The following is a 15,916-nucleotide window of genomic DNA, read 5'->3' as shown; positions in this document are numbered from 1 at the left end:
GAAGAAATAAAGACATAAATAAGAAATAAAAACATCTTGTTAGGAGTTCTGCTTCTTTAAAAAGAGAATAAAAATAATGCTTACTTGGCACAGCGAACCCAGTGAGTGTGTTGAAATAGGGAAAACAAAAGGCTCTGACGGCGAACGCTCCATATTTTTATTGATTTATCATTGGATGCTGAAACTAGAAAGTGGCCATCATGCGAGAAGTTCACACTACGAACAGATGCTGTATGACCTTTCAGTACTGATGATTCTCCATGACTAGGAAAAAAGCCACCAAACCAAAACTCAATTATATTAAACTGAAAGAGTTTAAAACCCTGTAAAACTCAACATATTTGGAATCTTATCCAAATGGAAAAGCAATGTATACAGGCTAAATCTTAGTGTTGCTAACTAGCAGCATTAGCCTACACGCAGTATTTGGAAGAGAATTTATTATATTTTTGATATAGTAATCTACAAAATGCTTAAGACTTAAAGAAACATCGGTCTTTCCAAGATCATTCTGAATAACTCGTAATCACTACTACTTGAGAACAGTCTAAGATGACAAGTCAATTAAAAAATATTTTTTTTCCCCCAAAATGCTATTTTTTTCCTTCATCACTTGTCCCTTCAAAATGAAGTGCAGCCATTCAATGCTTATTAAAAGAAATATATCCTTTAAGCCAGAGGAATACTACCAAGCATAGTCCTACACACGTGAAATTATGACCTCTGAATTACTGTATTTGTTTTCAGAAACTACAGAATATTCAGTAAAGAACAAAGTAACACAGTAAAGAACTGTGTTGCTTGTGCTCCCAGTCTCTGTTTCTGTCAAAGCCCAGTCAGGGATGTGGGAAGGAAAGAGAAACTTTTCTTGGGTAAAGACTCCAATATTCCTGTTGTACATTAATGAAACACATAGCCAGCATTGCCCAGTTAGACTCACATGCAAGGAATCCATAGTCTGACAGTACGATCTTGAGAAGCTGAAGCAAGGAGCTGCCCATCTGGTGAGAACTGTACGCTGGTCACCGCTTCCGCATGGCCTACAAATTTGTAAACTCTGCATTGCGTCTTCAGCTTCCACACCATAAGAAACCTATCCAAAGAGGAGGTAGCTGGCAAGAAATAAAAGGTATTAAAAGTCCGGTCTGTGTTATTAGGAAAAAAAAAACCAACCACACAAACACAGAGCTAATGACTATGGATCTGGATTCACCAGTGAACTCACCGGGTGTTAGGGGTAGGGAGCAGTTATTGGGTTTTAATGGATACTTGGCCTGAGCAGAAGCCTGGCAGCCAGCAATGCCAACATCAGGCTTTTGGAAGAACATCAGAAGACTGGGAGGTGTAAAAGATAATTCTTAACAGGTAACTCCCACACACATTAAGCAAACTGGCCTACAAGTACTTTAAAGACAGAGAACAAAAAAATCCAAAGCCAAACATCATGCACATGTCATTAAGTATGAATCCAGATTTGGTGTTACCTAATACTTCGAACAAGAGACAAATTCTTCAGTGATCTCCCTTTGATCTCCGAGATGGAATTTGTTTCAAGCATCAAGTGCTTAACTCTGAAAAGATGGGTCAACTTAAACTCAAGAGATCATTTCTAAAACACTTCAGATATCTACACTAGTGAATATGATAATTCTGTAATCTGAATTAAGTACCAATTTTTTAGTACTAACGTGTCTAGTTCAAAACACAATGTGAAGTTGTCGGTCTGAAAATAGAAAGAGATAAATTTATTATTTTTTTTGTAATCACTTTACAGGTGGACCATCCTATCTACATTTGACAAGGCAGAAATCCAGACCTTGATCATTTTCAGGAAACTGTAAGCAGCAAAAGCAATGAACAGTTGAATTAAACTGATAAGTGTGATATCCCTCCACTCCCATTATCTTCACATCTTAAGTGCTAGCACACAGGTCACAAATAAAAACAAGGGATTCACACTTCCACCTCGCAATTATAAAATTCCTAGCCCTAGTACAGAAAAGGAGGGAGAGAAGGAACAGGGACCTCCTGGAAGTTGAAGACATGGTTCTTCCCTTCCCAACCTCTTTCACGTACCAACATAGCACAAAGGAACAAAGTCTGTTTATTAGCACATGTATCAAGGCAAGCCTCAAACAAAATATCAGATATTAAAATCTCCTTAGGAATTCAGCAGAGATTATTTTTACTCACAAAAGGCTAGCTTCTGGTAAAAGACATGGGACCAGACTATCCCTATGCCCATACCAATAGGCCTAAATTTGACATAGAAGTATAGGATACTCCCCCTCCCACCTTTTCAGAATTCTCTTTTACAGCAGGCTCTTTCTAATTGTACTTGAATGATTTCTTTTTTCCCTTTGATTCAGAAAAATGTGACCTAGAGTGGCATAAAATAGAAAGGAAAAAATGAAATGTAAGCCAAAACAGAATTTGAAGGCATCACATTGGGAACACGGAACAGAGAAGATCAATGGTTTCTAAAAAGAAATAATGCACAAACTGCCAATTACCTGTGGAACACTAAGAGGTGCCTTATGAACTGCACAAAGGCCATGTAATACCAGCCCTCTTTGCTTTCAGTTCTAAAAACTGAAGGAAATATTTTAAAAGGTGATAATACAATAAATTCAAAACCCAGTTTCTTGCAGCTTACTCTCTCACAGATGGATTATCCCAAGGTTAATGAGACACAAGCAGTGTCCCAGGGAAAGGAGAGCTTCAGGTCATCGACAAGCGTCTTCCTTGTTCTCCCTCTGGACTCCCTGTTGTCTAAGCTCACACAGCATCCTGAAATAGGCTTCTGCCTTGAAGCCACCCGCTCATTACCATGACACTCAAAGGCTGTTATTATCTCCGATAATACAGTTCCAGCCCAGCAGACACCACCCCAGGGGTGGTAGAGGGCAGGGGTTCAAGACCTGCATGGGAAAGAGGGAGTAACTGAGAGATCCGTTGCAGAATTATTTTCCTAAGGCTGATGTGAGTCTTTATCTGAATGGTATGAGAGGCATAAACTCAGAAAAGGGAACTCCAAGACAAAACTCTGAATTTACATTTAACTATGGCCCCTATCCTGCCAAGGATGCAGCCAATGCCCAAGCATTTTGCTGTATGTTAAACATTTTATCTTGGCTAACCACAGGCACTAAATACAAGGGTCTACAAGGTAACAGTGTTGCCAGCAATAATTCCTATTATCAATACTAATCTTAAAACAGTTTTATACATGAAAACTCTACTGTAAGTTTATTACTATCAAATAAACTTCTCAGTTTTTCTTTTAATTCCATTTAAGGGATTTTGCCTGCTTTATAACAATGCTTCTCCGATTTACTCAGGCACAGTATCTTAAGAATCGCTTCTTTATCCTTTTACGCATTTTTCTCCCCTCAAGTTTGTGTTGTCTATGCATTTAAGTGTTTGAAAGGAGGGGAGCAAGGACCTTCCAGGACAGATTACACACGGGGTCCTACAGCAATGCAGACCGGCCCCAGTTGATATGTTCTGTCAGCACTTGCTAAGTACACCAGCACCCTGCAGTCTGACTTTCAACTGCCAGACCACCAGTAAACGGTCCACAATGGATCTCTAAGGCTAATTTAAAGTACCGGAACTGAGACAGAAGAAACACAGAAGGTCCAGAACAATTTTTTAAGATGGTCTGCACCATAAACAGGTCTGTTACACATGCTCCTTGGAGAAAACACGACATAACCAGAACCTTGTTTATAAGGGGAAGACAAAATTTGTCCTTGCTGTAGTAACAAAAGTATTTGATCAACTGCAAAATATAACTAGAAAGAAAGCTGGAAGTTTTCACTGAGCGGATTCCAATACGCAATTTAGTCTAGTTTATAAGCTCAGTGAAATTTATTTTTTTTTTTTTTTTTTAAACGTCAGTGCTTTCTGTACACACCCAAGTACAGCTGATGCATCTCTAGGTAATTTGTTTTTCTGGTGATGAGTCATAACAGAATTGAACACAAAAGAATAAAGACTTGGCCTTCTGCAAAGGCCAAGTTTACACACCACTTTGCTGCAGTTCCCTAAACAAGCATCTGGACTTCGCATGTGCCACCAAAAAAAATTTTTTTGGTATTTGCAATGAAACCAAGTTCAACTTATAAGTTGTGAATGTTGATGGTATACATTTTCATATATACACGTATATATAAAGACACAAGTTGCTGCAATATGGAATTACCATTACGCTCTACTATCCAGAATACCACAGTAGTGACTATAAGAAAGTTTTGCAAAGATCAGAAGAGACGTGCTTAGACAGGCTTTAACAGCTAGACGTACCCCTTGGGCACCCTTTCCCGGCCTCCCCCAATACTCCAATCTCCAGTATAATTAAATCACTTAGTGCAAGAATTACAGGTCAGATGGAGTACAGGGCTGTGCACATGATGTGCGTGTGAATATTCAACCACCACCAAAAAAACCCACACACTTTACAGGAACCTTGCAAATCTCAGTATGGTAAGGTGCAACATCACTATACAAACACATTTAACAGGTATTCACAAGATTTCCTATTGGGAGGAAAACAATTATTAATTGAACCTCTGTCAAGGGAACCAATCTGGAATTCTAAGCACAGTGGATAAATTACGAAGAATTTTTCATAACTCCCATAAGTTCAAGTTCACGGCAGATTTTATTGTATACTGTATGTACTTACGCAAGTGAAAGAGAACTGAAAAGAGTCAGCACACTAGCCAGACATTTAATTATCATTCTGGATTTTATTTTTTCCAAAAGAAACCCCAAAGCCCTCCCACATTTCTTCAGTGTTAAGTTTACATTCAATTTCTTTTAAGTCACTTAAAATCAGTAGTTTAAAATATATACAAGTGTTCCCCAAATTTTCAAAGTCTAGCAGAATAGAAAAATCTTTCAGAGTTTCAGATTTTCCAGAAATCTTTACACACTGAAAAACAACTGGAGTATTTCTGTAGAATTGCTGCAACTCAGTTCAAAACTAGGGAAACTTGAAATGGCAAGTTTTGGTTTGGTTTTTTTTTTTTTTTTTTTTTTTTTTTTTCCTTCTCTGCCTCTCTCCTTCTCTAGCCCCTCTTCCCCTCTCAACCTTTTTATTCCCATTCAGAAGAAATTTAGTTTTTCTAACTTTAGGGCCAGGTTATTTACTTTCGGGGTTTTTTTCTTTTAGTTTTTATATAACCACAAAAATAGAATAGGAGGTGGAGGGAGGAAGAAGTGTTCAGATACATACAAGTTTTAAGAGGCAGATTCACTTAGACTTATTGCTTAAATAGATAAGGAACACTTCAAATGTCAGTTTTAACTTGAAGGTAGTTCTTTATATGAAATTTAGTTTTTGCCAAGTCCTAAAAAAGTTAATTGTATAAAAGTTGCATAGTCTATATTCACACCATTTAATTACTTTCATCTGAGGAAACATGCATTGCACATACAATTTATGCTCTGCCATGTAGGAGAACCCAGGCCTTTTTCCTGTCATTTCTATTGGATATAACAATCTACAGCAAGCTTTTCACAAAAGCACATACTTTTATATAATTTATTGCCCCAGTACATAAGGACTGGCTGCCTTTTAAAATTTGATAAATGGTTCACAACTTGTAAGTCCACAAAAGAATTCCTTGCTGCAGAGCGGAATGGAATTTTTCAGGAATGTCACCCTTATATAGTAAAGAAGTGCCCTTTTTAAAAAAAAAGTCAGCTTAGGGAAAAAAAAATAATCAAATTGCAAGTAAGCTCCTAAAAATAAGTTAATGACTTAAAACAACCCATGCCACACAGTGGCAAACAATTTTAGCATGATTCAACGCTACATCCTCAGCTCCAAATTTTCTTCCCCCTCTATCTTAGCCTGCTTCAACCCAAAGCTCTCAACTCTTTAAACCACTAAAATTCAAGAATATATCTTAGTTTACTCTCGCTTTATTTTTGGCAAGTCTTCACTTATTTCAGGTCTCACTTGCTCCCTTTTAATCCTTCTACCTACTAACACCTGCAGCAAATGCATAACTACTACATTCCTCAAGCGTCCAGATTCTTAATGCTCAGTAGGCTCAAATTCCTACCTACCAGCTCCATATTGAGAATTACTACGCTGTGGCTACTGAAGAACATTTATTACTTCAGTGAAAGTAATCAAAAAAGCTGGAATGCCTGAAACATTAAGACAAGTGTTCAAGTTAAATCATATAAATCTAAAAAACACTGATATTAACACAAGATTTCTTTTCAAGTACACAATATATCTATCACATCTACTGTTTATAATCACACTCAGATTAGTGACATGATTCAAGAATCAATATTCTTCAAAACTCAGCAAATAGGATACAGAAAACATTCTAAATAAGTTGTTCTGTAAATCACCTAACCAACAAATCTTGGTTTTCTCCAAGCTGCCCTTTGCCTTTTTAACTGCCTTCACTTCAGGGACTCCAGCTTCCCAACCTTACCCAAGGTCTCCCATGGTACTATTGTGACTAGCAAGAGGCAGCATATGCTGCATTACTTCAAAACTCTACCTAGGGCTGATGTATGCCAGCTGTTGTCAAAACACACGATGCAAAATAAAACAGCCCAAGTTTTCCTGTGTCTCCTTCCTCCACCCCACTGACAGACAAAAAAAAAAAAAAAGAAAGGATGCATGGTATAGTCCCTAGGATACCAGGCTTAACATGGAAAAACTTACACAGAGGCAACATAAATATTAAATACATAGCTACAAAACAGCAGTAGCTAATGTTATTCTATGCTTTCTCCCCTTCTCCATTACCTTTAAACAGAATTCTTACTCGTAGCCATACCTATTTCTTCCCATTTGTGGTACCGCCAGCATGTCCTCAGTTCCGCTGCTACTACACTCTTCTCTAAACGCGTGAGAGCTCCTGAGTCACCCTCATGAGGTAAGTTTTCCAGAATAGGCACAAGACTGCAAAACAGTGCCAAAGCCCATCTACTAGAAAAAATTCTTTTTCTTCAATGTAATATAGCTAGTTGTCACCCTGAAACCCTTAAGAGCATGCAAATTCCCAGAAAACTGCAGAATATTACAAGGCTTAAGATTCAACTTTCCACATCAACATGAGTTCAATCACATGCTACAGCAGCATTACTTAGGGTGTTAGATACATGTGTTATAAATGTATCTGCAACATAGGTCAGTTAATTCCACTGCAAGGACCTTAACTTTTACTTCTGTTAAGTAAAGAATCTTTACTTTCATGTAACATTATCTTGCAAGTTTAATGTGTATAATTTTTTTTAAGAAAAAAAATACCTCCTCATTCCACGCAAAAGCCTTTGTTTTACTGTAATGAAGACAGACCGGAGTAAGAAAATAACAGATCAAAATTTTACAAAAATAAAAGGCATTAGATCTGTATTCAACATTTTAGAAACTAAACCCCAGTATTTACTTTTTCTTTCCATACAGTTCACCACAGAGATAGAGCTTCTACACCACTATAGACGCATCTGAAGACATTCCAAGGTATACAATCAAGCATCACTATCTGCTCACGCATGTAAAAACCTTGGAGATCACAGTCCATTAGATTTGTACTACCAGCAATTATTATTTCTCGTATTTCCAAATCTGATTTTTATCTGCAGCATTACAAGTTCTCATTTGCACATCAGCACGCCCCTCAGTTGTACGATAAGCTGTAAGGCACTTTCCTGAATGAGGATGATAGATAGTTCCATCTTCTTTGAAATGCCATATAATAATTTCTGGGATAGGAGATCCATCTTTTGGGCAGTTCCTCATACCTATAAAATCTTCATGCTCAGGGACTTCAGCACATAGCTCAGTTACAGAGTTAAATCTAATCTCCTTATTTGACGTGTATTCAAAAAATTGATTGCCTCCCTGACCATGACATCCGAAGAGAGAAAGGTGAGCCCCAGTAGGATGATGTTCTGGTAAGACATAGTCAAGGCATTCCGAAGGTATTCCTGCACTGCGGATAGCACCATGCCAGCCAGGACGATCTTCTGGTACATGCAGCTCAGGAAATATGTTTTTTAAATACCAGTTAAAACTCTTGCATTTCAAACGCTCCCTTAGTATTTTTCTTTCAGAAATATCTCCATAGTTTTCTTTTCTGGCTGAAGGATTTCTGTTGTAAAAATGCTCTTTGTACTCATCCATCCACACCTCAGCAGCACGTGCCGTGTTCTGCAGGAAATTCGGTCTAGCATATGGTGCACGCTTTGGAAACACATGGCCTACATGGGAGCATGGATGAATTTCCAAAATGCCTCCACACTGCCAAACCCTAAATGATAATTCTAAGTTCTCCCCGCCCCAAACATCCATTCCTGTATCATAGGTACCCAGGTACTCAAAATACTTCTTACTGACAGCAAACAAGCCACCAGCCATAGTTGGGGATCTGATTGGGTCGGTTTCAGATTTGCGCCTGAGACGTTCGTGTTTAGGCACCGAGTGCCACTGGAATGTTAGCCGCCAGTCAAACCCCCCGATCATGGGCTCTGACGTTTGCATGTAGTATTCAAATGTTTTCCAGTCAATGGTGTCAATGACAGGACAAACAATAACAGTCTCATTCTCAGCAATCCTCTGGAGCAGTGGTTCCAGCCAGCCGGAGACACATTCACAGTGACAGTCCAGAAACGTGAGGACATCACCAGTAGCAAAAGTAGCGCCAATTAAACGTGCACGAACCAATCCTTCTCGTTTGTTTGTTCTTATCAAACGAACTCTTTTCAGACTGCTTATGTATTTTTCAAGTTCAGTCTTCAAATACACTTTGTCACTCAAGTCATCCACCAGTATAATTTCTTTTAGAAGCACTGAAGGTGATGTTTCAAGAACACTATGTATCGTCCGTAGCAACGTTGACCAGGCTTCATTGTAGAAAGCAATTATAACAGACGTCGTGGGCAATCTTCTGTAGTCATAAGATTTACTTTTACAGCCACTCAGTCGATTATCTTCAATGTGCCGGTGGAGGGAGATTTTATCACTCAAGTAGATATTAATCGCATACTTCTCAATCAGCTCTTCTTCCTGTTTCTTTTCCTCGGGACTCAGCTGCAGGCGAGAGGGCTTACCCCATTCTCCCGGGGCATAAGGATCAGGCGGGGATTTGTCATAAACTGGACGAGCCAAATCCACAGCCTCGCCTGCTCGGTCAGAAAATCGCCTCTCCCATTTCCCTTTGGTGATGCTCTCCACACCGAGGGAGGCCCCGAAGGAAGAAACGGACAGCTCGACCACAAAGTAAGCGATCGTCAAGAAGCCGAGAAACACGCAGCTTTTGCGGACCCACGTCCATCTTCTAGCCAGCCGGATCCTCATCGCAGGCGATTAAGAGCAGCCCCGAGCAGAGAGGGGCTCCGCGAACTGCTGCTGGCTGTCCCCCGCGTCCCCAGCAGGGAAGGGGCTGCGGGCACTCCCGGCCTCGGGCTCGGGCGGCCGGCCGAGTTCGCAGCCAGTCCCTCGGTGGCGGGCCCAGAGGCCTCCCGGGGGACGGCGGGAGGTGCGGGGCAGCAGCGGAGGCACGGAGCAGCCCCCCCCCGCCCCTCCGGCCTCGGCGCTCCCCTCACTTACTTCCTCCTCCTCCTCTCTCGCCGCGGGACAAACCCCTCCTCCCGCCTTGTGGTTTGCTCAAAAAGTTGTCGCTTAAGGAAGGGGCAGAGACTCCTCGGCCCGCCCGGCCGGCGCGGGAGCCCGCCCCGCCTCCGCGGGAGCCCGCCCCGCCTCCGCGGGAGCCCGCCCCGCCTCCGCTCCCGGACCAGCGTCCGGAAAGGAGGGAGGGAAGGGAACGAGTGAGCCGCCCCGCCCGGAAAGCAAACGGCGCCCTGCCCCGCCGCCGGCCCCCCGCACTCACCCAGCCCCGCGCCATCCGAGTTGAAGGCGACGCCCGTCACCGCCGCTCTGTGGCCTCGGAGAGGCCGGATCAAGACGGGGTCCTGCTGGGGGAGAGGGTGCGCGCCGTCAGACCCGGGGTGCGCGCGGCTCCTTTTCCCGCCCCCCCACCCTCAGGAACCGTTAACGTCCCGCACGCTATGGCGAGGGCTCCCCGCAACCCGAGCGCTCCCACCGGCGGGCGCGGCGGCCGCACCCGCTGTAGCCGCGCAGCCCTCGGCGCCGGGCGACACCCGCCGGCCGCGCGCCCCAGAGCCTGGCCCTTACCAGCGGGGAGGCCATGGGCGGAGCGGGGGGCGCCCGCGACAACGGTCGCTGCCGGAGCAGCGCGGCAGCCCCTCAAACACCCCGCGCTCCAGGCGCGGCCGGCCGAGCCCCGAATTCATCCGCGGCGCCCCTTGCCGGCCGCCCATTCGCCGGCCGCCCCGCGGGGGGAGAGGGGCGTGGCCGCCGATCGGTGGTGTAGGTGCTCGACTCCCTCTTAAAGGCGTAGGGCCGCAGCTCCCCGTCCCCTCACCCCCGTGGTGCCTGGCGACCGCGGGGCGCCGCCTCAGCGGTGTCCGGCGCGGGGAGGTTTCCCCGGGCGGGCCCAGGTTTCCCCAGGCGGGCCCAGGCCCGGGGCGGAGCGGCCTCCTCGGTCGGGCCGGGGCAAATAATTACAGTGTCTTGTCTCCGAGTGTGTCCGTTGGTGAGGACGCTGAGGTGCCGCCGAGGCGTTTAGGTGGGGCGTTCGGTGGGTGCTGCGGCAGGAGGCGGGAAACCCGGCCTGGCGGTTATTATTGAAATAAAAAACAACCCCAAACTGCAGTTTTTCCTACCAGCCTGTGAGGGAAACCCCCTGGTTCTCCAGGCGGGTGGCAATGGGGTGGGCTCAGCGGCACCGCCGGTGCTTCATCTGGCCTTTTTTAATGCTCTAAAAAAGTACAATGCCTTTTTTTTTTTTTTTTTTTTTTTTTTTTAATAAAAGCCCACAACACAGAAATAGTGGTGTCAGTAGTGCTGTGAACGTTTAGGCAGCTTCGTGATAATTTAGATAAGGGAACCAATCTCACTGAAAAAATACTGCTCCAATAGCAATGCTAGTCAAAAGAGGGTTTTAACATCAGTTAGCAAAAGGGAGGGCTGTGACAGCAAAACTGTCATTCCATATGCAAGTGTTCATGAAGAAGTAACTTATACCGCAATTACCCTTTTTTTTTTTTTCTAATCCATTTAAGTCTGCATTTTACAGAGTTTTATCTGACATTAGACTCTTAGATCTACAGAATCAGGTCAGTAATTAGGCTAACGTGTAAGATTTGTCAGTTATAGGACAGTTCTAAATCAATTGTGTTTAACCATGAAATGTACATTTAAAATAACACTTTTTAAAGTGCTGAAAAAAGCAGGATTATCACGACAAGTGTTTAAGAAGGCTTCCATGAAAATCTGCTTGCCAGTCTTTGCACTGATGTTATGCAGGCTGATAATTTGCCTCTACAGCTTCAGAACATGAGTTGGTTTTTTTTAAATAAAAGTGGTGGGACAGGACACATTGGCTTTAACTTGCGCCTAACTAATGCTACAGTTTTATGTCATTATTTGTTCTTGATTTGGTTTGGGGTATTTGGGGTTATTTTTTTCTACACAGATCACTCACCCATCCCTTTGTGCTAGCTCCCATGATTTAGTTATCACAAAGTAAAACATGGCATTAAAAAGAGTTGGTAATGATAAAACTTAAATGTCCCACATTCTACCACGTTGCAGGAATAGTGAGTTAACCAGATAAACTTAAATTCACTTGGCCCCTTCACCGTTTCCGAAGTCTTCCAGCTCTTTCTCAACTGTTTTTCCAACTATCCTCTTTCTCCTAGGGTTTACCAGCTGTGAATGACGCCTCTCAGCAGGGAGACACCCAAGCTCCATTTAGATCCTCTGGGAAGCAGGTTTACTACCAAACTTTGAGTGATCTTACGTTATTCTGTCTTCTCCTTTCCCTTTTTTTTGAATGAGAGATACTACACTCTGTGCTGCTGTAATTGTGTATTATGGTATCTCAGTATCTCTGGTACCTTATGTTCTCAGGTTCAGATGTGTTCAGAAGCTCCTTAAAACCCAGTGGAGAGGAGTACATGTCATTTTATGTACAAGCTGAGCTAAATGACAATTCCCAGTCATACTGAATCTTTTTCCTTTTGCCTTCCTCACAGCTGCTACACTTCCCGCGGCTCGGTATCTTTTACTCATTTTGGGGTGCTAGCAATAAACTGGAGTCTGCACCTGCCCAGAAAATTCCTGAATTGCCAGGTGACAGGCATGAATCAAAGGCACGACTGTGACTACTGAGAGAAAGAGGGTGGTATCCCTCTTTCTACAAATAGCTAGAAGAGTGTTTCTGAAATCGTAGGGCTTACAAAGTTAGTCTGTTCCTTGCTGCTTCTCCTCACCTGAGAGTGTTTTGAAGACTCCCCAAATGCTTGTAGGAAGCAAAGTACTCCCTTGCCACAGACATGTAATTAGCTATAATAACTGTAGTTATAAAGCTGGCAGGTAATAGTTTTTATGCTGATTATTTTTTCTCATTAGCATCCATAAATGTTATTTTTAGAATGATTGTAAGATTATTGTAATTCATAATAATTCAATACAATTATGAGTTGGCATTGTCTTTCTAAGGTTGAGAATAACTGTTCTACGATACACAAGTGCAATTTCCTGTATTAAGTTGTTGTGCGCTGTGATGACAATGATAAATGGGGCATCAGAAAACATCTTCCCAGTGTCATGTCTCAGTAGGCTGTTGTTTCAGCAGCTGTGAATGTTGTTTTCTCAGGCACTGAGTTAGGGCAGTTTATGTCCAAACAGAAATTGTGTGTATGGAGGAACATTTTTAAGATTGTAACTCAAGGTTCATGCAGGCTGCATGGTCACTGTAGGAAAGGACCTAGTAAAAGTGCGTGTCAAGGACACATAGACAAACTTGTTACCCTTTGTGTGTGTGTGTGTGTTGCAATGCACACATAAATTACACTGCTCACATATGATTTCATAATTATAGAGGTAATACAACGCATGCTCTCAAGGGGCAAATTTAATGTATTACCCCTCCTAAAGTTCCACCATATCTAAAATGAGGAGTTTACAACTTAATGTTAGCATGGAGTTTCAATGTCATATCAGACTCTAAAATAAAACCGAGAACCCCAACTTTAATTGTATGGAATGATATTGGGAGCAGCTGTGTTAGCAGCAGAGCTGTCCAGACCCCCGGAGAGGCCTTTGGCCCTCGGGCTGTTGGCAGAGGGGGGACACAAGCAGGCGGCAGTGCCCCGTGGGGGCTAGAGGGGAGTGTGAGATATGCTTTGCCAGCATGGTGTCAGTTATTCATCCACCTACATGCAGGGGAAGAATGTAGCCTCAGGGCACAAAGATTTAATTATAGGCTGTCTTGCAGTTCTAGAACCATTATACCTTATGCCCCCAGCATCTTTCCAACCTCTGATCCTACCTTTTTTTCTCCTACATCAAAATGGTTATGAAAATAAATATTAAAACTGTAAAGTAACTTGTGGAGTACTGTTGGTTTTTTGGTTTTGTTGAAATTTTCTTATCAAAATCCCATTAAAGTCTGTTTGCCAAGAGCAACAAGACAACAGAAAAGAAAAGGATATCAAGTAGGTACATATAGATTTGAAATGCAAGGATGATCTGGAATATAGGTGATGTTAGTTTTAGTCTAAGGAATATCTCAGGGTCTTGAGGGAATTGGCAGGCGTAGTTGCTAAGCCATTCTCCATCATATTTGAAATGTCATGACAGTCAGGCGAAGACTCCAGTGACTGGAGAAAAAGGAATATCACACCCAGACCCTGGGAAGTAGTGACCAGTCAGCCTCACCCCTGTGCCCTGTAAGATCACAGAGCAGATCATCCTGGAAATTATGTCAAAACATATGGAAGCTGAGGAGGTCATTAGAGACAGCCAACATGGCTTCACCAAGGGCAAACTGTGGCTGACTAATTTAGTGCCCTTCTATAATGGAGTGACTGCATCAGTGGACAAGGGAAGAGTAACTGATGTCATCTACCTGAACTTCTTAAAAACCTTTAATACAGTTCCCCACAACATTCTTGCCTCTAAATTGGAGTGATATGGATTTGATGGATGGACTATTAGATAGATGTATAAGGAATTGGCTGGATGGTTGCATCCAAAAAGTTAGTCAATGGCTCAGTTTCCAAATGGAAACCAGTAATGAGTGGTATCCCCCAAGGGTCTGTTTTGGGACCAATACTATTTAATATCTTCATTAAAGACATAGATGGTGGGATTGAGTGCACCTTCAGCAAGTTTGTGGATGACACCAAGCTGAGTGGTGCAATTGATATGATAGAGGGACGGATGCCATCCAGGGGACCTTGACAGGCAACAGGCTTGAGGAGTGGGCCCATGCAAACCTCATGAAGTTCAATAAGGCCAAGTGCAAGGTCCTGCAGCTGGCTTGGGGCAATCCTCAGTATCAGTACAGACCAATGAATTGAGAGCAGCCCTGCTGAGAAGGACTTGAGGATAAAGGTGGATGAAAAGCTGAACATGAGCCGGTGATGTGCTCTCACAGCCCAGAAAGCCAATCATACCCTGGGCTGCATCAAAAGAAGCGTGGCCAGCAGGTCGAGGAAGGTGATTCTCCCCCTTTGCTCCACTCTGCTGAGACCCCACCTGGAGTACTGTGTCCAGCTCTGGAGCCCTCAGCACAGGAAAGGCATGGACCTGTTGGAGCAGGTCTGGAGGAGGGCCGTGAAAACGATCAGAGGGCTGCTGCAGCTGATAGATATTTGAGATTTTTCCTTGTTCAGTGTATAGATTGTATTTGTACTAAAGGATAAATAAAAGAACCTAAAGTGCCCAGAGGGAAACTTGTAAAGGAAAACTGCATAATTTAAAACCAGCACTTTAAACCAAATAACCGTCTGGATTAGAAGCTGAGAGCGACAATTACTCTGCCAAAGAACTTGTCTTAAAGTAATTAGACTTTGTATAAAAGTGGGTGTGTTATCCAAAGGGGTTTTTCTGTTTGTTCCTTTTAATTAGATGCTTTTGTATAAAAGATACATATCTCTCTAATGACTACAGGGACTAAATTCCTTAATGTTTCTGCCTGAGTACCCAAACAGCACAGTAAAAATACTGACATAGTAATATGCAGCTGAAGCATACACTGAACTACATTTAAATCTCTTTTAGTGTCACCCTCAATGTCTGACCATTACTCATACCCTCCATAATGTATGTGCAATCTGAGAGTGTTTGCAGCCACTGATTGCATTCTGATAACAGAACTGGTTTGACTATGGAATTTTCTGGGCTAATCCTATTTTGGTGTTTTAAAGCAGTGGCATCACTACCTGGCTGGATACCCTCATGCAATTTCAAATTTAAATAACATCTTTCTCTCTTTTTTTTTTTTTGGGTAATGTTTTAATGGATGATCAGTACCAGTAATGTTTACTGTGTTGACAGTAATATAGGTAGGTTGGTAAATATATTTTTTATTTCAATGCACTTGCATCTAGCTTTTCTAAAAATAAGCAAAGCAGTTGTTTTCTAAATAGATACGTGGCGTGATGGCTCTTTGCCGTTGTATGCGATACCTGAGAAACTGTCATGTTGCAAAATTCAATGTGTTGGAATCAAGTTACTTTATTAAACTGTTTGGAAATGTGTGTTTAAAATCAAGAAGTATTTATGTGTTTTAGCGGGTTCATGAAGGGTTAGAGCAAGTTTGGAAGAATTTAGTACAATGTAGCAAAGGTTAGAACAAATTTATTAATGCTTCAGCAGATGCCGTATAGAATGGTGTTTATTGAATATCTTCCATTTAGTACTGCTTAACAACAGCATCATCTAGCATAATGTGGATATCAGCTCTAAAAGTGAGTCGATGAAAACTGATGAACAGTGAACTGCTGTATGGAGACACCTAGCTTGGTGAAGTGTCTGTTTAGGTACATATCACAAGGCAACACT

At 42.4% G+C, this 15,916-nt stretch overlaps 2 protein-coding genes across 10 annotated transcripts in view; both read right to left on the bottom strand.

The window, feature by feature from the left end:
• The window catches only part of POC1B (POC1 centriolar protein B), a 55,058-nt gene extending 44,710 nt beyond the window's left edge, over window positions 1-10,348 (bottom strand). For 4 of the 9 annotated variants that reach the window (XM_054208404.1, XM_054208425.1, XM_054208467.1 and 1 more), the window contains exons 1-4: window positions 10,175-10,348; window positions 9,870-9,954; window positions 941-1,112; window positions 85-264 (exon numbers count right to left, since the gene is read on the bottom strand). In XM_054208404.1, the coding sequence (XP_054064379.1) occupies window positions 85-264; window positions 941-1,112; window positions 9,870-9,954; window positions 10,175-10,189 (452 nt within the window). In that variant the 5' untranslated portion in view covers window positions 10,190-10,348. Of the gene's footprint in view, window positions 1-84; window positions 265-940; window positions 1,113-1,484; window positions 2,267-2,295; window positions 2,685-9,869; window positions 9,955-10,174 lie in introns of those variants that run through there. The other 5 variants (XM_054208414.1, XM_054208457.1, XM_054208435.1 and 2 more) reach the window with 5 other exon arrangements.
• Window positions 2,746-9,583, bottom strand: GALNT4 (polypeptide N-acetylgalactosaminyltransferase 4). The gene has a single exon (XM_054208390.1). The coding sequence runs from the start codon at window positions 9,335-9,337 to the stop codon at window positions 7,586-7,588; it is 1,752 nt and encodes a 583-aa protein (XP_054064365.1). The 5' UTR covers window positions 9,338-9,583; the 3' UTR covers window positions 2,746-7,585.
• Window positions 10,349-15,916: the final 5,568 nt, after the last annotated feature.

Source organism: Rissa tridactyla, chromosome 1 (assembly GCF_028500815.1).
Source record: "Rissa tridactyla isolate bRisTri1 chromosome 1, bRisTri1.patW.cur.20221130, whole genome shotgun sequence".
NCBI classification, from domain to species: domain Eukaryota; kingdom Metazoa; phylum Chordata; class Aves; order Charadriiformes; family Laridae; genus Rissa; species Rissa tridactyla.
Note: the sequence above shows the minus strand (reverse complement) of the source record. Positions and strands in the feature narration are given on the sequence as shown.